The 24,477-nt window shown below is 37.4% G+C and overlaps 1 protein-coding gene across 1 annotated transcript; it reads right to left on the bottom strand.

Annotated features, from left to right (window-relative positions):
• Nucleotides 1-2,486: 2,486 nt before the first annotated feature.
• Nucleotides 2,487-23,660, bottom strand: Rbcn-3A (rabconnectin-3 alpha). The gene is made up of 41 exons (XM_069132075.1): nt 23,413-23,660; nt 22,744-22,941; nt 22,497-22,650; nt 22,291-22,368; nt 21,664-21,876; nt 21,439-21,574; nt 21,147-21,344; nt 20,886-21,067; nt 20,545-20,757; nt 20,304-20,457; nt 19,829-20,193; nt 19,361-19,653; nt 19,076-19,285; nt 18,682-18,972; nt 18,422-18,568; nt 18,045-18,303; nt 17,737-17,978; nt 17,373-17,589; nt 16,909-17,271; nt 14,544-16,811; nt 14,075-14,389; nt 13,879-13,980; nt 13,625-13,795; nt 13,114-13,347; nt 12,880-13,020; nt 12,554-12,786; nt 12,298-12,479; nt 11,789-12,155; nt 10,235-10,471; nt 9,847-10,099; nt 9,519-9,723; nt 9,162-9,432; nt 8,897-9,070; nt 8,687-8,785; nt 7,140-7,226; nt 5,172-5,232; nt 4,775-4,983; nt 4,440-4,584; nt 4,134-4,351; nt 3,976-4,059; nt 2,487-3,862 (listed from the first exon to the last, which is right to left on the bottom strand). The coding sequence occupies exons 1-41, from the start codon at nt 23,497-23,499 to the stop codon at nt 3,746-3,748; spliced, it is 10,173 nt and encodes a 3,390-aa protein (XP_068988176.1). The 5' UTR covers nt 23,500-23,660; the 3' UTR covers nt 2,487-3,745.
• Nucleotides 23,661-24,477: the final 817 nt, after the last annotated feature.

The following is a 24,477-nucleotide window of genomic DNA, read 5'->3' on the forward strand; positions in this document are numbered from 1 at the left end:
TACCCCCTGACATCTCGGAGAAGCTGCTGCCGGAGATAGGCACAAGCTCATCTGCGGATGTGAGTGCGGAGCATGCCAGACAAGTGGCGGTAGTAATGAAGGTGGCGGTGAACTCCACTAACCTAAAAGGAACGTATATCAGGGACCTGAAAAATGCAGCAGCCTTTTTCTCTGCCGCATGGAGGGACCGAACCAGGAAAAGATCTGGTGAAGGAAGCATCGAAAAAACAGCAAGAGATGATAACGTAGAAGCAAGGTTAACGCTACTGGAGGAGGAGAATGCAGCCCTCCGCCAAGAGCTTGCGAATAGACCTGCCTGCACCCACGAATGCATAAGATATGCCGGCCAGCCATACACGCCCAGGGACAATAGAGGAGCTAGGCCCGCAAATAGCAAGGGATATAATGGAACAATTGGTAGGACAGAGACCCAGCCTTCCAGAAGAGAAGATAAGAGCAAGTATAGCCGCAACGGCGCCGGTCGGGCAAGACGGTAATACCTCTAAACAACACGAAAAAGGAAGGTGAATGGACGGTGGTAAGATCAAGAAAGGCGAAAAGAGCAAAGGAAACTACCACCGCAGGAGAGACCAGGAGGGAAAAAAGGACAACAGTTATGCCGGCTAAGAGCATAGGTGCACCGGGACCGAGCAGCATAAAGACTGTTGCAAGGAAAATACCGGGACAGGCAACGAGGACAGCTACACTCCCTCGCATCCCGCGAGCATCAGCGGTGACGGTAACCCTAAGTGAGGGTGCCAGAATGTCATACGCAGAGGTGCTGGCGCAAGCGAGGGAGAAAATATCTCTAAAGGAATTAGAGGTCGAGAAAGTAGAGATGCGCAAGGCGGTAACGGGAGCTATCATAATCAATGTTCCCGGAGACAAGGGCAGAGACAAAGCCTCTAAGTTGGCGACGAAACTGGCAGGAATACTGGACCCGTCAGCGGTGCGGATTGCGGCCCCACTGAGAACAGCCGAGTTAAGATTGAGAGGATTGACGTATCCGTCAACAAGGAAGAACTGCGTCACGCCCTGGCCCTTGCAGCAGGCTGTAAAAAGGAAGAACTGCAAGTGAGTGAAATAGCGATAGCTAGGGGCGGACTTGGGACCGCATGGATAAGATGCCCGGTAGCCGGTGCCAGAAAACTGGCCCAGGAAAGGAAGAAGGTGGCGGAAGGATGGTCGTGGGCGACAGTAACGGCCATTTCCAAAAGGCCCCTTCAGTGCTACAGGTACCTGGAATTGGGTCACATGAGTGCGACTTGCACGTCAACGGTGGATAGGGGCAACCTATGTTATCGATGCGGCAAGAGCGGTCACAAGGCCAAGGGGTGCACGGCGGCGAAACCCAACTGCCCATTATGTGAATCATTAGGAGTGCCGGCAGGGCATCGAATGGGGGGAATAGCATGCGGCCCGCCCCCCGAAGATCAGAAGGAAAAGGCCGCTGGAGAGATAAATAATAACCATAAAGGGAGCTCTGTCGAAGCGACAGAGAATGGCCGGGAGGATATCACCAATGCCTTTAATTCAATCCCCTGGAGTAGAACAATAGAGGCTCTGCGGTACCACCAGGTGCCGAAGTACCTAGTGGAGGTAATTCAAGCGTACCTCGATGATAGATGGGTGGAATATGGCAGTGATGTCGTTGATCGTGTTCTTAAATCAAAGTTTAAATCAAAGTTATTTAGTATGAGAGTTGAATCCTGATTTTAAAATACCATATAAACCATTCAAAAGGATGGATTATAAGGATGCGATCGAGTATCTTCGAATTAACAATATAACTAAAGATGATGGAACATTCTATGAGTTTGGCGAAGTACACTGAACAAAATTATCTGATTATTGTTTCGCTACAAAATTTGTATTCTTCGTTTTATTTATGTTCATAAGAAAAAGGAGTAAAAGAAATAGTAATATTTTTCATCCATAGGATATTCCAGAAATGCCAGATAGAAAAATGACCGATGCAATAAATGAACCGATAATGTTGTGTAGATTTTCTGCAGAAATCAAATCATTTTATATGCAACGTTGCGCTGATGATAAACGTCTTACAGAATCGGTGGATGTACTTTTACCGTATATTGGTGAGATAGTTGGAGCTTCGATGCGTATTTCGGACTATAATGAACTGTCGGAAGGCTATTCTCATGCGTACATAGACACAAAACCATATCATTGGTATACCGGTCAGGTAGGTATCATTGATTCTATCTGTAACGATGTGCCCTCATGGCGGATTTGGATTAGGTCTTGAAAGATTTTTATCTTGCCTTTTAAATGGATATCACGTACGCGAAGCATGTCTTTATCCATGTTTCTTGGAACGTTGTCGACCTTAGATTTCACGAGCATAATTATACGTATATGTATATATATCGAGATGAACGAATTCACAGTTATTAGTAGGTAAATTATTGTGAGCTTCCAAAAATTCAATCACGACGGAATTATTGAAAAATGAAAAGTCTCGGTAGTCAGAAGTAAACCAAGATCCAAGCATTTATTTGTTATTTTATTTACCAATTTGTGATTTTATGTTTGAACACTTTATCGCATTGAATGTCTATGCGTATAATCGAAAAGTTTCTCGATAGACAATCACGTATGTGAAACTTTTACCTTCATGAGTGAAATCAAATACGTTAGGATAAATACGTTAAAGAGCCAGGAACATCAGAAGAAAATACATGTTTTTGATGAAATTATATTTCACAAATACTTTCGTTTCGACAACGCGTAACTTATAATACATACGCATAGGATAGTTATAAATAGGCTTTTGACATTCTTCTTTCACTTTTTCTTTTTTTCTTTACTTAGTCCCGTTAGATTTTTCAATTCTCTTCTTTCTTAAATACTTCATATCGTATATACAAATCATACGATGAATATTAACTGTTCTATTTCGCATGTATTTTCATTATGTCAATTTACATACTTATAGAATAATACGCAATTTAATATTTTTGTTAAATATTTTTTTTACACGAGAGAAACTTTCAAAAATGTATTTCGCCACATAGTAGGAAAATACGGAAACGATTGTGTGTTATGACAGAACTGAGAACATTAATCACACAATACCAAGTTGCGAATGTAGAAGCAACATAATACATGTACGTTTGACACTTATTATGAACAATTTAATCAGGTTCACTTTTGGTTGATTTTTCTAATATTTTATGCGCTTTTATATGATGGTATAGAAATATAGTATGTTCTATAGAGAAACGATAATTAGTGCGATATTCAAATGGCTGGAAAATGGAGAAAACAAAATGAAACATCATTTGGATATGCGCAAACGTGTTTGTTGGAGTTCGTGAGTAATGAAATAACGTATTGCAAACAAAAATACTTCATTCTATCTCCAATAAGCAAGCGACAGAGGATACAGCGAGATTTTAGTAGTAAATAAATTGGAATATCAACGAAAATGCTCTCAACGACTACTTTATCTTTTTAAAGCTTTGAATATATCCATGTTTATAATAGTTTGATAATTATAGTTTCTATTTTCTCTCCCTCTTTTTTTTATCCAAAGTTTACTATTTCAAGGCGCTCAGTCCTTCTTTAAACGACTAATTGCAAGAGGGATCGAAATAAGAAGTTAACAAGATACGCTTCCACATATTCGACAATTACATACGTTTAGTTCACTAGTTTGTAACCGATTTATGGGTTATTGTTAAAATATTTTGCCAGTAGAACATCACTACGTTTTCGGACTACTTTAGTATAAAGTATGTACGACGCAATCGCGTTCCGGTAGCTGACGAACTTTCATAGATCCATCTGCGCCACATGAAAATAAACGGCCGGCAGAATCGACGTGTAATTGTGTTACACCCTGAAAGAAAATTATAATTAATTTGATATATTAATTTGAATAATTAATTTGAGATATTATAATTTATTTGTCAAAACTTAAGTAATTAATGTAAACAATATTGATGAGCATACTTGTCCGATGTTCTTAAAGAAACTAGATCGTGGATGCTCTCCAGGAAAAGAGTAAAGCAGAGAATGGACGGTTAAACCCCATATCTGATCGAAAACAATTAATACAAATTATAATATATGTTGGTATTTGTATTTTTGCATACTACAAATATTATCACCTTAATATCACCATCTCCTGCTCCACTCACGAAAAATTCTTCATGCGGATCAAGGGCTAAGCATTTTATGGCCGACTCGTGAGCCTGAAAGCGATGCCGTTGTTGCCGTTGTCGAACGTCAAATATGTTAATATCACCTTTCTTCCCACCGCTGATTAATAGCTGATGTTGTGGTGCAAGTATTAACGAGCTAGCTCCTTGTTCGTGACACGTGAAACCTAATAGAAACGTAAAGAGACAAACAGTTTTTCTGTGATAATTACGCGATTCACATACTCATGCAAAGAAGACGAGGGTGAGACGCACCTTGAATGAGAGATTTACTCTGCGGAAGTAAAGTATCCCAAAGCGCAACATTACGTCCTTCAGAACCATGACCAGCAGTTGCGATTAAGCTGCACGCACCAAGGAAGACAAAATCGGCCGTCACCTTGCTATGGCACTGATAATTCTGCCAGAACGAATTATTCTCAATTACTTGAAATTTATTCCTACAATTATATGGTCGCATTTGATTGTGCGCAAGATAGATATTTAGATAGATCGATAGATCGATAAATAGACAGACAGACAGGCAGAGAGAGAGAGAGAGAGAGAGAGAGAGAGAGAGAGAGAGAGAAAGAGAGAGAGATCAGTCTTACAAAAAATGGTCGTGCAGTTCCTTCTCTGCAGGCTACTTGAAACAAACTTAGATGTCCATCAGAATCCGCAACGCCGAACTTATTCCCGTGTTGTGAGAAACGTACACGAGTCACTTTGGCAAAAGTGCCCGGTGGTCGAGGAGTCGCTACAGCCGTTTGATGCCCCCATTCCCAAAGGGATACTGAACCATCTTGAGAGCCAGTCAAGTCTGTTTATTCGAATATCGACAAATGTCGGTCGATGAACAGGTCCAACAGCACCGGTAAAATATTTCATCGATTAGAGTTTCGTACAAAGTTGTCGTTGACATATCAAGTAACACATTTCATACTCGTAAGTATCATTTCATTTCTCGTTTCATTTCAGTACCCGAAAGTAAATACATAGTATGCTTACATAATGGTAAAAGCGGATGCGAGGAAATTCTTCTTATGCCATCGATTTTATGCTTCAGGATCTGTATGAACAAAATATTGTTATGTAAATAATGATCTTATAATCGGGGACAAAACAATGATTCACAAACAGTACGCACATATACAAATATTTTTTAGGAAATAAAAGAAAAAGAAGTGGAAAATCTAACCTAACGTCTATAAACTTTGGCGCACACGTATCAGAATATGACAAAAGATAATATAGAAAACGGTAAATGGGCGTTCAATACTAATATGTATAGATGATATACTATAAAACTTATTAAATATTTTATATATATATATTTCTTATATATTTAGTTACATATATATATATATATATATATATATATATATATATATATATATATATACAATCAGCCTGGTTATACGTTTTATGCTATCAAGTTCTTTAATATTGTTCCTTTTTCCTTGCCAATTCGAAAGAAGTTAAAACCTAAAATGAAACGATCGCTTTTTGGACAGTTTCGTATATGTATATACATATATACATGGAAGGCTCATCAAAAGAAGCGTATCAAATAACACATATTACGTGTTAAGATATATATTCTTTCGTTTCTTCTGCTCGTTTCTTATTTCATTCGATTCGGGCGATGTATTTGTTTAAAAAGCGTTCGTTTAGTTCAATCCAACGAGGGTCGTATCTATTGGATCCACTAGGTTTCAAACGTTCTCTGCATTATTTAATTAATATATATATTTGCACGTTAAACACGTAAAGATGAGCATATCCGAGTAATTAGCAAGAACTCTTTACAGAGCTGTAAAGGACGACGAAGGAACCAAAGAAATTGTGACAACCGCAAATTATAAAAGTGAAAGCTAGCGGACCCATGGTCTAGGATTCGGATGAAAATGCTTGATCTCTTGTTCAAAATGTGTAAAGAATCTGAAGGAAAGCACAATAACTTATTAAATACTACAGACGACATTCAAGACAATGGCAACCAAAGGGCACAAATTTTTCGCTCAGGTTTTTATATACGAAATAAATATTCATTAGGCATGCAGTGTTACGAAAGAAAAGTTTGTGAATCGGAAAGTTTCATCGATTGGCTTTGCTCATTTACAGTTAATTCACAATATTGTTTTGGTAACATATGAAAAGTACGTTAGTATCGAGATTGCCTTGGGAGAAGGAACATTCATTTTCTTAAAAATTCGCGAGGCGTCTTCGATCGATTGAAAAACCGAGGTCATGTATAACAGCTTAACGAATTATTTCATTCACTGTAAAATAATCTACTGTACTGTAAAATGATGATGATGATGATGATGATGATGATGATGATGATGATGACAGGGTAGTAGTGGCAATGGTGTTGATAACGGTACTGGTAGTGGTAGCGATGGAAGTGACGATTATAAAGATGATGCTAATAATGACAATAATGGCGATGAAAATGATAGCGACGTAGGTAAAAATTTAACAGTCACGATAATAACGATAACAATACTAAAATAGCAGATTAATTTCCACTTACAAGTATCGAGATGCATACGTATAATATTAAGTAAATTGTCTTGAACATTATCGATTCGAAAAAGAAATCATACTGACAAGTTAGATATGTATATACATATACAAATTTTTCAAGAAAATTATTGTTTTGTAGATCGATAGAAAAATTATGTTTAGTTTTATTACGAAGAAAATGCTAAATACTTTCTTTATATATAGTTATAGAGCTTTTACTTTGATTCTGCGCGAATAGCTATTGTTTATGAAACATAACGATTCGTAAAAACGATGGTAAATCCAATATAATATTGTACGAATTTTTATAACGCTTAGGATATTACGAAGAAACAGAAAACTAGAGCAAAAAGGAAAACGAGAGTAAAGGAATTAGAATATAAAGTTGGCACTAGGGATAATAATAGGATATCATACAGGCTAGGATCTGTTAGAAGTTAATCTCACCGGTTGCAACAAGTGTTTGCTCCTATCGGCAACAAATTGACAGAAACGCAGGTCGTGGGAGCCAGGGAAAGCGGGCATCCCCTTCATCTGAGCGAACGAACGAGCCACCAGGTCAGTGACGTCAGTCAGACGTAAACCAAGTTAGACGTTAGGCAAGCATTGAACAAGGAACATTGTTTCTGTCACCAAATGTGCTACTTAGACGCGACCCAATGCGTCGGCTACATACTCGACATCAACACATTTACGGCTATCGACACTTCCCTCTTACGAATTGTTATTACTTTCCTCTGCTCGATTTCCATTCATTTTCGGCTATATCATATCTACTCTCGCCTCTACTCATCGCTCATTCTTAAACGCCCTTAATTCTTAAACAACTTTCAGATTTGTGCTTATTGCCTGTGATATATCGCAAGAAGTAAATCTCGAGATAGCCGTGCTCCAACCGCGTGTTTTTCAAGAAAGGTGATTTATAGTGCAATTTTCTTTACATATCATGCAACGATCAGTTCCTTTCAACCTTTTAAAGAACACTGGGGCCTATTATATTTTTTATACCTACGATTATAACTTGAACTTATTTCGATCACGTTCGAGTCCAAAATTCGTCCAAAATTTCTGATCAAATTAATTTAATAATATTATGAACATTAATGATACTAAGCGTTAGAATTCGCTGCTTACTTATTTAAACTTATGAACGCAATAAATAGGATAGTGTATAATGTCGTTACCAGTATCGACATACAAGATCTCATAAGCAAACGATTAGATCCAAACATTCGAACGGTAAATACATACATATATACGTTCGTAAGTAGTGCGTGTCAAACACATTCATAGATACGGTTTTTACTCGTCAAATACAAACTTTACTTTATTTCATCAACACAAAGAGAAAACAAACATTAAGGAAAATATATCAGGCTGATTTTCTGTTTGAATCCGGAAATACGTTTTCTTATTTTCAGGTTTTCAACGTTGAAAATATGCAGTTCATTGGCAATTTCAATTTTTCGAAAAGAGAAGAAAAATTGCGTATAAAATTGTACATTTGGCTGGAAATTCGAATTTTTCATTTATTAATCGACAAAGTGCTCTTGGATAGAAATCCTAAGTAAAAACAAAAAGAAAAATGGAAACGGAAACAAGAACGAAATAAAGATATTTATAGAAAATGAAACCAACGAAATTATAAGTTCGATTTTCTCAATTTGTTTCGTAATGCCATTTATCGCTCAATTTTTCATTAACCCAAACATTCCTGAAGCGATAAAACGTTACAAAACGTTACAAATACAGACTTGTTGCTTCCTTTCTCTTCCTTTCCTTCCTTTTACTTCGACGAAACATATGAATATATACACATGGAAAACAGAAACATCGGATAGTAGATCAGAAACATCTGGGTTAAGTCCAAGTAGGAATACAACACACGTAAAGGTGTAAACGTTTTATAAGACAAACATACGACTGTACAATGCTGAATATAGAAATATACGAATTATCTGTGTGTCATAATTGTGATCTTAGGGGAAACTTACCACGCTAGCTCCTCTTCCGCTTTGACTCGCGATACCCGACTGAGGTTGAGGATTATTCGTCTGCGGACTTTGAGCGAGTAACGGTCTATCTGCTGCTGTCTGCAAACGAAAAATTGAAAGGTGTATACGTATATGCGGACATGTATGCAATACACGCAAAATGAGAGCCAGCATTATCGATGAGAAAACATATTACTATAAACTATTTACTTGAATAACTAAGAAACTAGTTGGTTGCACTGGTTCCGGTTCTGGCTGTTTGTTTAAATTTATGATGTCAAATTCACATTCGTCTTCTAACCAGGATGGGAGTTCCAGCAATAGCGATATATTCATTTCTTGTACTTCTCGGGGAGTTGCCAAGGCCATTAAACCTGGATTCACCTGAATCGTTAACGCTGTGTATCAGCAACTTTTGTCTTCCCCCAAATCACGTCACTTTTAAATGTAGCTTTTAAAAATAGACCGATCGAACCTGATTGAGGCAAAAGGCACTAATGCTATCTTGTTCCTTGTGAATAATTCGGACTGGTTCGGGCAAACTCGTAGTACCGCTATCGCTACCTTTGTCATCTGCGGTTGACCCACGATTCAAATTATCCATCGTAGTTTGATTGCTTTCCAAAATCGACGACAGAGATCTACGTTTGCCGAATACGGCTCGGATAAATATGTCTTGTACCAACTCTTGTCGAACTAAATAGGACCACAATCGATTAGCGGGAGCCGCTGATGCCAAACGCGTACTAAAAATATAAAAGATAAAACATCCGTAAATTGTTACATCAGAGAATTCCAACTATTGCTTTTCCTATTGAATTTGCAATCTTACTTGAAAGGAGTATTGCTTTTTTCAAGTAAAGATCGATATTTATGAATCGCTGGCTTTCCCGGTGTAGGTGCCGGATCTGGTGCACAACCAGGAATGTAATTAATCGGTGGTGGTCCTCTATTGTCTAACTCATCTCGCAACGTTTCTTGCCATTGTGCCACAACAGCTAACGTTCCATGAATCAGAGGACTATTCACAGGTAATTCTGTATATATATATATATATGCGAATAAGGCAAAAAATTATATTATTCTTTAGTTTCAGAATGACAGAGTAAACTAGATCGTCAAATTCTCGATATTCTCTATCAAATAGCAAAACAAAATACCTTGCATCTCTATGCCAGCAACATTCAAAAACTCCTGGAGTTGCTGTTGTAATATCTTGACTATGGCTAATCGCATAACACACCAACTGTACGAATTTGGATTCGTATGTTCCGTATTGTCCTTTGGTTTGCTCTTTGGTTTTGAATTGGTATCGAATATATCTTCCTCGTCCTCGGACGAGTTTAAATCCGACACTGCCGAATCGGATGAATCATAGTCGATTTCATCCGCATACTCACTATCTATCTGTGGCTGTATCAAATACAGGAAACAACTTTTATTCTTATAATTATCAGATTATATAAAATTAGCAAAATCATGTATACGTAGAACGCAACTAGCTACTGGTACGCATTAGGATATCCGCAGTCGATTAACTCGACTAACCTTCATTAAAAAGTACGATATCATGCTCATTTGAGGTGAAACAAATTGCTCTCTATATGTAGGTTTGTCTTCTTTCATATTTGGTTGTTGACCTGTAAATTGACCCAACAATTTCATGTTCAATTTTACACGTTGTTTAGTCAATGAGGTCATGGTATTCCATACGGTTCCTGCGGTACTCTGAGCTTCGTTCGAACCACTATCACCTCTTTCTACCGTTCTTCCTGCACCATTCGCCTGAACAGAGATTAGATTATGTATATATATATCGGGTTTACATTGGAATTAGGGTTAGGGGCGTGAAACGAATCTTCGTTTGGATTACACAGTGTCGAGAAGCAATAGAGAAGACATTGACTGGCGCAGATACGATTATTATAGAATTGGACAAGTAACCGTGGTAATTAAATACTCGAGAAACTAATGACAATGATCCTAGGTTCAATAACGAATCCACGGTCGACGGGATGATGGATGAACGTGCTCGCAAAATCTAAGTCGCACTCTTTGTTAAAACGTGGAATATCCACCGAGCGTACAGACGCTAAGTAACTCGCTAATACGACCTCACGAGAGAATGAGTTTTCGTCGCGATGATGCTGCAGAGGAAAACTACGATGGGGTGTGTCTAAGGACACGAGATCATCGGATTCGTCGAGGATAGTCTTCGTTCAGAAAGTAAGAGAAATTGACGTTGCTGCTAATTGGTCAATCTCCATATCGATGGTTAGAAAAATATGCTAGTCACCCTCCAGGGAAAGTTGTTAGTGGGAGACGTCGTTCGTTGAAAAATAGGTCTCCTCTATCTTCTCGTAGTTGGGACAAAGATTGTTTGTCTGTCTGAAGGACTTTAGCCAACTAAATCTTAAGATTTATAACGGGCCCTCAGGCTAGCCGAACATGTACTGCGAAGACGCATCGACATCTGGCAATCGTCTTACTCGAAGAATAGGGTCTGCGTGTGACGAGCCACGGGACAGAGACCGTTGGAATGTTTACTGTCGCCTGTCGCCAGAAATATTTCTTTTAAGGAGAGCTATAGAATTACTTCATACCTTTGTTAGACAAAGCGTTCATCCCGTGACCGCGGCTACGTTCGGCGACTGGCTGTCGCCTCGAGCCCAAGCTCATTATCACAAATCTCGAACAAATACAATCGGATCGAAAGACGACAATTGTTTAATTACGCCTATGATAGAATCTAGATTACGGTGTTACGGGATTTTTCCAAAGGGAAGTTCCAAAGGGAAGCTCCGATGTCCTTTCATCTCCGACATATATTTATGCACAATGATATGGTATACAATCGGTATCGCTTAAAACCGTATAATTCACGCGTCTCAGTTGTTTGCATCTCTACTCTTTTCTCTCCTTTTCTTTTTAGAAAACTTGAAGCCTACACTGATTCGTAGAAAGCTATATATAAAGACATGTGGTTTAATTCTTTGCTTGATATGTAGCAAAGATGTAATAAGAGATATAATACGAGTACTTGGTACATCAGAAAAGTATACAACGAAATAAGGCAAAAATAAAGTAAAAACAAAGTTATACCTGGCTGCTTGTACTTGCGACACGTAGCAATTTCTTGACTCCACCTCCAAACAAACAGGACCAGGTGTTGTTACCAAAGTGTTGGCCTACGAGCCTATAAAGAATATGACTGTCGCAACTCCACAGTGCATAAACGAACAAACTCATGTAAGTTGCTACAAATGCTTCGCAAAGGAGAATATTCAATTTTGGTGTATCTTCGTCCTTCTCCCGGGCCAATAATGCACGCAAGTTAGTCACACCTGGCCATTTAGAAGGTGAAGTAGTAATGCACACACCATCGTCCGTCGAATACCTTCGATGATGGCGATTCGATGCTACCAAGTGCCCGCCGGAGAACGTTTCTATCTCTGCAAATGCTGGAAAACTGTACAAAAAAAAAAAAAAAAAAGAAAAAAAAAAGGAGGAAGAAAAAAAACAAAGAAAAAACAAAAAGAGACAAAAAATGATTTACAATAAACCATCATTTTTAAATTTTACTAAGGATTTTCATAACTTATCGTATTTACCTGTCCGGTTGTTGATGTTTCGTAACAAAAGTATCGGAATCGCAAAGTGATTGATAAATACAAGCACTTAGCGCCACCGCTAAATCCCTCATTATAAATACCTCGCAATAATGCGTGTTTCTCGTAGGCATTGGTGGATTACGTAATTCCACCAACGTCTGCAACATATCGTGAGCTAGGGACTGAAAAGACAGGTGTAACGTTAAGCTTAGAAAATTCCGTATTTTCGTTTAATCCATTATAATATTATACGAACTTGCAAGTGCCTGACCGGATCTGCCACGACAGTTTTGTTGCATGCCACGCTAGCGCTTAAAAGAGGAAGCGTGGTTGGAAACGGAAGAGGACTAAGTAACTGTTGTTGCGTCTTTTCTTGTTGTAATTCTTGTAATAAAAGGACAAGTTCCATTCTTACAGATGCTAAACCACCACCAGATGCTCCATGCAAAGAACAGTAGGATAATAATGTTCGTAATAACGTTTCGTTCGCTGTAAATATATATTTATGGCAAATATTATCGAACAACCATATGTATGTATGTATTATATTTAAACGCTGACTGACACTGGTCAACAGAATACCTTTTAACCACCTTTTTCTTCTAGCAGCTCGTTGTACCTTGGCTTCGAAATCCAATTTTTCGGCCATCAATATTTCATGCAACGTTGGCTGTTCACCAGGTTTACATGGTTGCACCATATCATCTACCATACCACCTTCGTCTGAAAGCATAATCGTTTTGTCAGTTTAAGACAAGCAAAAACAAGCAAAAACATCGTTCAATTAAAAACAAAATAACTAGTCTGTCCGCTTACATTCCGATACGTTGTTTGCATCTCCGTCCGAACTAACGCTGTAATTACAAAGCTGCCTGAGGGCGTCTACCTCTCGCTCGAGCCATACGTATAGCTGGTATCGAAGTTGACCTCCGTCTACTTCGAAACCCGTTGCCAATGTCGACAATTCTTCCATTAAAATTTTTAAACATGCCACAAATTTTAATTGTTGCGCCATAATGTCTAATTGTCCTGACGGTTTTGTGATTTTCTCTAAAAATTTTATAGTACATACGTATAGTTATCTATTATATTATTATTTTTATTAGAATCTGCATTTAACGACTTTGACTCTAAATTCTGTTCTTTGTAAAAAGACACTATATTTTTTCACCTCTGATAATGATAGTTGTAATCCTGACGACTAATTTCAGATTACGTACAGACACACAAACGCGCGCGCGCACACACACACAAAAGGAAACGACTTATACGTGTCAACTTATTAGAATTAGGTCAAGGAAGAACTAGATGGATTACATTAATTTACCACTTTTCTCTGTTTCCTTCGAACCATCGGTGATCTCCTTTTTGTCTAACTTCATGCTTAAAGGTGGGCTGTCGGCGTCCTCATGTTCACCTACATCATCATCGTCATCCCAGTTTAACACTAATTCTTCCTCGGTTTGATGCGTCACAGGTCGAGACCAGTCTACGATGCCTAACACAAATAAGAACACGATAGAAACACTCCCATTTTCCATAGTTATCTAGGCGAATTATAGATAATTAACCAAGTTCCACCTTCGATATTGTCAGTTTTCTTCAAATTGTCGTCCCAACTAATAATCCCAGTGTCTATTTGAAGATCTTGTGTCCTTGACTTGCTTGGACTATTTAAGAGACCTAACAAAACACACGACAAGAATAGATAATAGTAGTAAGAGAATTTGCAGGAGAACAATAATATTGTGAACATAACGATTATGTAATTACGTACTGGGCGAGTCTTCGCAATTTGTTTCCATCACTTTATTAGGTAATTTAGAAAGAACCTCGAGAGCGAGAGCAGGACATCCAGCTTTAAAATGTGCATGCGCTGTTGTGAAGTACAGTTGTCTCTCCAAAGGTGTAATGCTATCTTCCAAAGTTAACTGTTTGTCAGGTTGTGATTTTGTTTCCATACCGTAACTAAAGCCAGATATAACTACCGAATGACCTTTTTTCTTATCCTGAGCGGTAGATGCAATGTACTGTCTGATCAGCAATGGGTGTGTTCGAAGATAAACGTAAAAATTAAAAACATTTGGATTTGCTGAAACAAAGAAGGAACAATAACTTACCCTATTAATTGTACTCGAACTTTCTAAATTTCTTTGATCGTGAGCTCTAACAAACTCGACGGAATCATTTCTTTGCCGATATTCAAACTGAATGAGAAGAAAGACAAAAATATGTAGTTTCATTACCTGTTGTACCTTCCGGTTTATCAGATTCGTCGTTATATTGGGGGTGCAAAGTACCAACGTTTGTCAACAGCAAAGTATTGAGCGACCCTGCATAATCCTTTAGAATCCAAAGAGCCATACTGCGTAAGAATGGATCTGGATGAGCTTTGTTCATGTCTTGATTTTGCCCGTCCTTATCACAACCTAAAATCTCTTCATAGAGCAATCTTCTCAAATTCGGGGAGGTAGTATCGTCATCGTAAAGTCTGGCAATGACCATCGCTAACTGTATATCGTTCAATTTGTTCAGACATACATCGATAGCATCTTTTAGAGAGTTTGCTAACAAGAAGAAGGCCGCAGCATGCTCGAATCTTTGTTTACCAAGTAGAGCGAACGCATTCTTCAAGGCAGCTTTTCTCCAACGATCTTCCGTAAAATTGTTCGCGAAAAATGTTGTCATTCTCTCATCCCTCTTATTTCTAAACAATCCCCAAACGAGATTCTTCTTTTTCATAGCTAAATAATAAAGCGCAGCGTCGAGAGGATCCTGTTTCTGTTGATAAGCTGCTTTCGCAATCTTCTCGATACACCTTTTTAATATAGTGTTGCTTCTAATCCACCAACCTATGCCCAGTTCCTTTAAAATGCTCCATTTCGGTTGTCCTTTCGCATAAGAAGGTATCAAACCTAGCAATTCTTCTTCGGATTCAGAATGAAACGCCCAAACAAGATTATTCGATGATATACCCTGCTTTTGAAACTGCGCTCTCTGTGCCAACGGAAGACAACGAATCAAGTAATTGTAATGCTTCATGGCCAATAAAAATCGGAGGCCACAATCGTCCAACGAATCGGTAGAAACCATTTCTCCGTCGGGGATACCGGTCAAATTTTCTTTCGCAATAGCATTCTTTGCGGCATCTATTGCAAATCTTTCTGCAAAATCTGCATTGCAAGTTGAAACGGTATCGGCTAAAGCGAGCAAATGCATCTGATCAAGGCTCGATAAGCCAGGCAAATGAGTGTGTGTTAGTAATCGCGACAGTAATCTGCCTTGTCTCGGTCCAAAATGAGATATCCCTTGTCTTTCCGGGACCGACGAACGTCTATCTTTCTGCCGCGAACAATCGTAATCCTCTTCCAGCATGTCGTCTAACGACTCATCCTCCTCCACATTGCTGTCGAACAATTCGTTGTAATCCTGTTTGTCTTCGGTTTTGTGTTGATGCGGTACGTTCGTTTCCTTGTCTGCGATCAACAAAGTCCAAAGTGGCAACGGAGATATCGATGTTATCTCCGCATAATCTAATGTAAGCTCTTCCGGTATTTGCGTGGTTGAACCTCTTGGTTCTAGAGGCGACGTTGTACCTACGTAACTAACCGACATTGTTCTAGAACGCGACCATCCACCACCACCACGTTGTTTCACTAAATTCTCGTCGTCTGCCCTCAACGAACAAGAACTTCCTATGCATCGGACAAGATGTGCCAATATAGCCTTTACCCATCGAATTTTACCAGAATTTAGCAATTCCATTAGTTGTTTTGGATGATATTGAGGTAAAACGGGACAAGCGATTCTCGAGGCTTCGAACAAACCATAGTCAGGCATATAGTCGAAATTTAAATTCTCGTTTTGCATACCTCGTTTCTTTTTGGCATCGAGCATCGTTAAATTGATACTGCTTACTCGAGAAAGATGGGGCATAGAAGATACGTTTGCTAATCGCCTCTGCGATGTTTCGTGTGCTAATGTTCGCAAGTCTTCATCCCGCAAATTTCGGCTAGCTTGAAACTCGTCCGATTCTTGATGTTGTAAATTTGAATGAAAACAGTCTTTCTTTGGGTTCGGTTTCCATTGCGAGTAAACGTGCATTTCCGAATCCATGCCAACCACTAAGATACCGTCCCTTACCCAAGATATCTGCATCGGCAACGGAGGTAGACCATCCGCTGTAGTTAACTCGATTTTCCGTAATTTCATCCAACGAATTTCGTCAACGAATTGAGGCTGTGCCAACGACGAAGCTTTCCGCAATATTGGTCGGTTATTGCTTTGTGACTCTTTCATTGCTTTCATATTTGCTTGTGCAAGATCTGAACATACAGGCGTGAACAGCATAATTTTCGATCCAACAGCGACGGTCAAAATATGCGAACCATCTTCTTTCGACACCCAATCTAACTGAACTAAATGTTTCTGCGTAAGTGGACAAGTGTTACCATTTTCTATGATCGACTTTCGCAACGACTGAAGCGTGCTAAACGACGGAACAGCCAACAAGCCTATCACAATCGTGAATAACATAGTTAGACTTTTAATCGTCAAAATTAGCGTTAAACCTGACTCCTCAAAGTACAATCTTAATCGTAATGGTCTTACCTGCATTCGATTTTGTACTCTCCCCGTTTTCTCCATTTCTCGGTGATCTCACATCTTCGTGACTAAGCGTTTGCAAAACTTGAGTAAGCCTGTGTTTCTTCTGCAAAAATTTGCTATCATAGAGATAGCTCAGGTCTAAATGTTGGTCCACCGGAATCCTCGGCAAGTGTATATTCTTCAAGTGTATCGTATCTTCTAGAATCCATTCGCTTCCGCCAGTACTTTCGCATTCATATATAGCAACGCATAGATTTACGTATCTAGAGTCAGGGTCGTTTTTAGTAGGACGCGTGAATGATTTCCCATATTTGTACGCACACGCAATACGCCCACTATATGCAGCACTTATATTTAACGGTTGCCCTAAAATATGAATAAATTATCTACCATTCTTTGACAATGCATGATCTTATTTCCTTCAATTTTATTTTACTCTGATTTTAGCCTTTTGGATGTGTACCCACCTGTAATGTCTATAGTCGATTCCTGATCTTTCCGTATCATCTCCCATTCGCACCATTCATAGTCTAATTTGCTATTCGATTGATTTTTCGTCACTTTACATTTCCAGAAACGTATTGTACTGTCGCTACATGCAGTCACAACGATGTACGGTGCGAAGCAAGCAGGATATATGGAAGAGCTGCTTAAATGTCCGGCGGCTGGTGCTGCATGTATTACCTACGTACGATTATAATAACGATATTATTTCTTTATATTCTTCGTTAATAATTTCAACTTTACAATGTGATATTAATTCAATTATTACGAACAAAAGAGAACACGAAAAATATAAGAGGATATAGAATAAATAAACATTATACGAACCTCGACTCCGTCTGGTAATGGTAATTCCTGAGTGCATACTTTTGTAGTTGTGATAAGAACGTGGCTGTTCTGAGGACGTCTTTGGAAAAACATATCCAATTCACCTTGACTATCACGGCGAGATTGACTCGCTCTGCGAGATCTTTTACCTTCTGGATGGTTATAACGTCCAGGTGTTCCTTCTTCATCTTCGTCTTGTACCAAATGAGAATCCGGAACATACATCATCGATTCTGATAATCCTGTGGGTGAATACCACATATAGAACAAAGAAATAAAAAGAATAAAACAACTTGGAGAAATATTACCGGTAGTTTCAGGTTGAGAGGCTATTACCAAACGCCACATGTGTACCGTTGTACCTCGCTGCGTTCTTTCTAACACAACTATATAGAATGGTTCTTCAAAAATTGCAGATTGCTGCAAATCTACCATAGCGTCTAAGGTAGACTCCATTAAGCCTAAGTCATTCATCGATGTGTCTATGCCAGTTTGTTTTTCATCGTTTCGGTCTCCAGTAATTAATTGTTCTTGAAATACATGTAAGAATTGCGTATTTTGCCAGTCCTGAATTTATAACAAAAATTATGTTCATTAATTAATTGGATTTAAGTTAATTGACATTATAGAAAAATATCGATCGTTTCCACTTTATATCATTCTACAAGCTCTCTACAGCACTTACGTGCGTAGCATCAGCAATAGCGTCCAATTGTATGACGCAACCTGGCCTAGCCGTAGATTGTTGAGATACTATCTTTATCTTATCGTGAATCGAATGCCTCATACCATCGTCCGATGACATGTCTGTCGAGAGACTTGCCATGGAATCCTGATACAAACACAAAAAAAAAAAAAAAAAAAAAAAAAAAAAAACAACCGATGAATCAATCTGGCAACCATTTGCAAATTATATTTTCCCGAAATATATCAACAAATACTGACCATCATTCTACTTCGCCTTTCGCTAATCGATACTTCGGCTAGGAGTGTTCTAGCGTCGATAACAGCCTGATATACCCTTAAACATTCGCCATCGCTGGCGACGAAACATGCGCTTGGAGAATTTGATAAGTTACCTAAAGTAGTACTTGGTAATAAAGTTGGAATCCAAGCTACGTTACTGAACGCTGAAATTTCAGGAGAATTAATACGCGCTAGTTCGGAAACTCCACCGCTCTTCGATAAAGGCCCGACTGTGTCTACACGCCAAAGTATTAACTCGCTGCAGAACCCCTGAAAACATCAACGGAATCATCACTTGATCGTTACCAATCGAAATTCTAAAAATACAAATTCAATAGCAAAACAGCGCATCATCATTTTTACTTGTACTTACAGTAAGCGAGATATCTTTTGAGGTTGTTTTATTAGAGTTTGATCTATTACTAACGTTTTCGTTTGAGTCAGCATTCTGACATTGAGATCCGGATTCTGGTAAATTGTGATGCGATGTCGTCACTAATAAGGGCAATACCGGATGACAAGTAATATCGTTCACTCGAAATCGATGTCCTGAAGCTCTCGACGCGTGTCCAATACTTAATACCTGCCAAAGAATAACGCGTATAAAACTAACGCACAAAAAAAGTAAAGACGAAATTGATAGCTCATTGATTCATACTTGTGAGAATTTTGTTTTATCAGCAAATGTTAATTGCCATAAATTTAAAGTTCCGTTCGAATGTTTCGATACCATAGAAACAATCGGACTTGGATGGGCCAATAAATCGTTGACCGTTTCTTGATTTGTTTTTCCATTTTCTAAGTGTCCGTCCCTTTCCTTCGAGACATTTTGATTTGGATCTGTCGAATTTTCAATATTTTTTAACAATTCCTGGCCAGTTTTCGATGTTAATGTCGATTGTTCTTCATCCTGTTCGATCAAACTCGGTAATGGTGTCGCAATATCCGTAGCTGTAATGATAGCAATTTATCTAGCCATTTCCGTTTCTTACTAATCGTCAGTTTTACTGAATTTTACGCAAAATGTAAAGATATATAGAATACGTAAGAGAGAGATAGAGAGAGATAGATAGATAGAAATAGATAGATAGATAGATAGATAGAGAGAGAGAGAGAAAACGTTTACCTTCATTCGATGGTTTTGTGGATGATTTTGCCACTTCTCGTATATTTAATAGTGGACCGCCAGTATTATGTGAATACATTGATACACTATGACTCATTGTGGAAGCATCGCCAAGAGGGAATGCATTAGGTATTCGTGTAGAGAATGATATTTGTGCTTGTCGAAATGATCCTGGATGATATTCGTCCAACCATTCAATATGCCAAATTAAAAAGCTCCCATCTATCGGATGAATTGAAAAAAGTAAATCTGGATTATGATGCCAATCACGCAGTAACGTTTCTATTTTGGTATCCAAAGAATCCGGAGCATGATTTATCGACGATGTTACATCCGTTGCAATAGAATTAATGGATGTAGTATTACTGCAGGAAGAGAGAAGAATAAATTTGAAATACTGTTCTTTTGCAAATAAACGATATTTGCCGAATATGATAGGCAAAATGTCTCTTGTTACCATTTAGAAATATTATACCTAAGACTTTGGTGAGAATGCGCGCTGTGTGGTAAGCTATGATGCGATGAAATTGTGTGTGTTGTGTGATGTTCATCACTACTATGATCTTCTTGACTCATTGACCGAACTGTACCTCCTGCCTTTTGTATTGGTTGTAATCTTACTCCCTTTTCTATGATTATATGTAATTAGTTGAATCACTTGTTAATATTATTATACACGTATTATTTAAGTACACATATACACACATAAAACGTACTCGACAAACCTTCCTCTTCAGAATCATGATCTGTATGATCTACATCCTGTTGATGCAACCCTTCTTCCTTTTCTACTACTTTACGAGTAAGCTCTTGTAGAATACTTTCTGCTTGCATCGTAAAATGCATTTCTTTATTGTTTAGCCAGTGCAGAATAAAATTTGGCTCTCTTTCAGGATCTCCTGTGATTAAACTTGGTACTAATGGTATATCTGTGATAGACAAAACATGTCAGGAAATGTAGAAAGTAGAACATGTTGATGTGTTTACATGTGATGTATATATGTATATACATACACTGCAATATAATATAATGTAATAAGATTAAATGTAATCGTACCAGTTTCAGCATTAATACTGGCTGCTAAATGAAAATGCATTCCTGGATAATGACCTGTTCCCTGGTAATTATTGTGAAAATCGTGAACCGAATATGTTGAAGGCAAAGTTGGTAAAGTTGGTGCTGTGGTATGACCTGCCTGATGTTGTTGTTTCGCGTGTCGACGAATATGAAAACAGGTTCTACAAAAGATACGCGTACAATCTTGCAAATAAGCAATAAATGCATATACAGAAAAAGGAATTTGAGCATTTTACGCACTTCATGTGTTTAAGCCGCTGCATGAATCGGTGTTTGTGCATGTTGTGATGTCGATGCTTGCCATGATGACCGTGTCTATCAGAACCTTCAAACTGACTCATGTTTGCTAAACCTTCGACATCGGGTGGTATAGTTTCAGCCCACACCCGACAAATATTGTCTCTACAAGATGTAACAAGCATGTTGGAGACAGACCCCCTAGAAAAAAAAAGAAAAAAAAGGAAAAGGAACGCTATTAATTTAACTGCAGCGATACAAATAGCAATATGTTACAAGATATTCTTTTACATACTTTGGCATATATTTGCTAGTCTTGCGCCAAGATAAATGTGTTACTGCACGAGGATGAGCAACATAGACAAAACTATAGCTGTCACTACCCATAAATTGACTAACATTTGCATGATCCATATTTCTTGTTGAAAACACTGGATAATTTTAAATATAGGTTTGTTAGAGCTTTTGTTGAATTAGTCGTTTACAGAATTAAGTTTCATTACACGCGTAAGAATCTTACATTGTTTATTCTCAAACCATATCTTCACTAATCTATCATTAAATCCTGTTGTCGCAAATAATGTACCGTCTGGACTGAAACTCATGAGATGCACTGGTGTAGCTGTGCGACATTTCCAAACGCAGTTCCATGCTCCCGGTTCATTTCCGCTACTCGAATCACCAGGTGCTGGACTTTCAGCATCTCCACCAATTGAAAAAGTAACTGTACCAGCTGAAAAGAAATTAAACATTCTTATATATTCTCTACTATATTCTCATATATATATTCTTTTATTTTAAATTCCATCAGAATTGTTCTCATAATGAAACATCCTGCATAGGAGACAGAATATTATGTATAGACCTTTTCCTATATCAACAGCATGTATATTAAAGCATCAAGGCATAGGAGCAACAAACAATAGCTTGGTGCACATTATGTTTAGAGTGACAAAAGTCAATGTCTTCTAAATACTGCATGTAAAAGAAAAAAATTATTGGTTCTAATACTTTTAGAATATGTATTTAGTATTGAATAGCATTTGTTATGTAATAATTTCTGCCAAATAAACTTATTAAAGTCAATTTCAAATATTATTATCGTTTTTCACATTCACATGTACTCTTTCAAAGTAACAAAACTCACAGTTTTGAAGAACATTTGAAGTATTTTGTTCACGTCCAGTTTCACCTTCCTGAGTTCGTAATGTATTTATCTTCACCACTATACACAATTTTATTATTGCGACAAGACACAAGACTAATATTGTGTACATTTAAGTAGATGAAATTAGAAAGGCATACCAATTGCTATTAAATATAAATTAAACAAGAGTAATGAGAAAAGCTTACTATGTTCTTCCTGAAATGGGGTTATATTTTGATGCCACAATTGTAAAAGTTCTCCTCCAGTTAATAATCTTGTTCCTTCCAAATTCCACGATAGAGAACTAATATTTGATTCAGTTGTCAGACTACCAGTTTGAACCCATCGGTATTCTAATTGCTATATGTTATAGAAAACAATTATTGCATAGCATATTAAAATATATAAGCATAGTTACCAAGGATAGATAATTGGGATAGAAAAGGTACATACGTGAGAACAAGTACTGTGAATAAGTGGAGTAGGCTCAAAAATGCAAACTTGATTTTCATAGGCGGCAGCTATTTTTCCAGTGTCGGTACTGCAATCCAAGCAACTGATCCTTATGTAGTTATGTACAGCTCCTGGTATTATTTGAACTCGTTCAAAATTACTGGCAAGAATTACTATGTTACAACCTGCTGCATACGCCTGTAATAGATGAATTTATCTTGTACTACTATGCTATCAAGAAAACTTTTAGAAAATTAAATAATAATGATGATTATGACAAACGATGTGAAATCATCTTTAGAAATACGGATGAAACAAATACTAACGCACTTGATTTTATGTAAAAATAGTAAAAATCAATAACTATATACTCGTTACCAATTAAAAACTAAAGCTATAAAATACATATCAAATTAATCATATAAAGTTGGAAGTTTGAAAATGTTTCATGGATGGATTTTTTAACGAGTACGAAATATTTCGGGCGACTTGAATGTACAACATAGTAATTGCATATGTATGCATGTTAATATATATATATATACATATATATACATATATATATATATATATATCCATATATATTTATATATAATAGATATATATGGGTATAATTCTAGAATCGCAAACAATTGTGGAAAGAGCTGATCAACAAGGTGAATCACTTACAGTAAAAGAAATTCCTTCGACAGAACCTACAGCGTAGCACCGATCACCTGCATTGCAAGCTCCACTTAATATTTGATGACAATTCATTTTTTTTATCAAATATTATATCATCCTTTGTTATATTGAGTTTCTAGTTGGATACGGTAAATTTCTTAACTGTGGCTAACAATCATCGACAATCTTTTCTAAGCTACAACGTCGAAACGCTACCAGAAAGTGACATCACACGACAGCACCTTCCTCGACTAGTAGCCATCTTTAAATGGATTTTCTCGATACGATATACATAGTACATACATACTATTACCTACTTCTGCCATCTAAACCTAAACATTCTGAACCATTTAAACTACTGAACTATTAATATGAGAATTCAAAATGTTTAATCCTTTATATGTGTATATGTAACAATATACGCAGACAAATTTTATGCGAGCTTTATTTGAACATATTTGATCGAACTCGAAGAAATTTCTTATAATATATGCAGCAATATATAGCAAATACTCTATTCACGATAATTTGGATATTTATTTAGGTTTTATATTCATTAATACAATATGTCATAAAATTAAAGGATCAGCAAATTTTGACCGGAAAATAAAGATTATCGATATTTGGACTACTGTAACTTGGTGAAAGAAAGTCGTGCGATAGGTAGTAGACCTCAGGGTCATTTTAGAGGGTAAAGCTTCTACTTTCACACCTCACACTTAATTTTTTCAGATCCCTTTTTGTTGTAAAACGGAATGAGAAACTAAAGTTGCTCTTTTCCTTTTCACAAATTTCACAAATTCGAACAACACTACGGAATTAAAAATATCTTTTTCAGAACTTGATTTAACATGATTTTGTGAAGAAAACTCTCCTCTTTACAACGATTCTAAAGAGTTGATGTACGATTGTTTTTATTTGTTTATAGTACTTTAAACGAGAAGTATGCCGCCAATATTGGAGTACCTCAAGGTACAGCACAGGGTTTACATATACATATAGCTTTAACTTGATTGACTAATTCTATACATATTTTATTGTTTGCATACTTATACCATACAATTTAGATAT

This window comes from Bombus flavifrons, chromosome 2, assembly GCF_040668555.2.
Source record: "Bombus flavifrons isolate JBK064 chromosome 2, iyBomFlav1_principal, whole genome shotgun sequence".
Lineage (NCBI taxonomy): Eukaryota > Metazoa > Arthropoda > Insecta > Hymenoptera > Apidae > Bombus > Bombus flavifrons.

Excerpts from the sequence above, each read along its gene's own strand:
- Rbcn-3A (XM_069132075.1), bottom strand. The coding sequence starts at position 23,499 with ATGAATTGTCATCAAATATTAAGTGGAGCTTGCAATGCAGGTGATCGG. Across the intron at positions 10,472-11,788 it reads TCGCAAGTACAAGCAGCCAG|GCGAATGGTGCAGGAAGAAC; the intron begins GTATAACTTTGT and ends ATCTCTGTTCAG. Across the intron at positions 4,585-4,774 it reads GAACTGCACGACCATTTTTT|AATTATCAGTGCCATAGCAA; the intron begins GTAAGACTGATC and ends TCGTTCTGGCAG.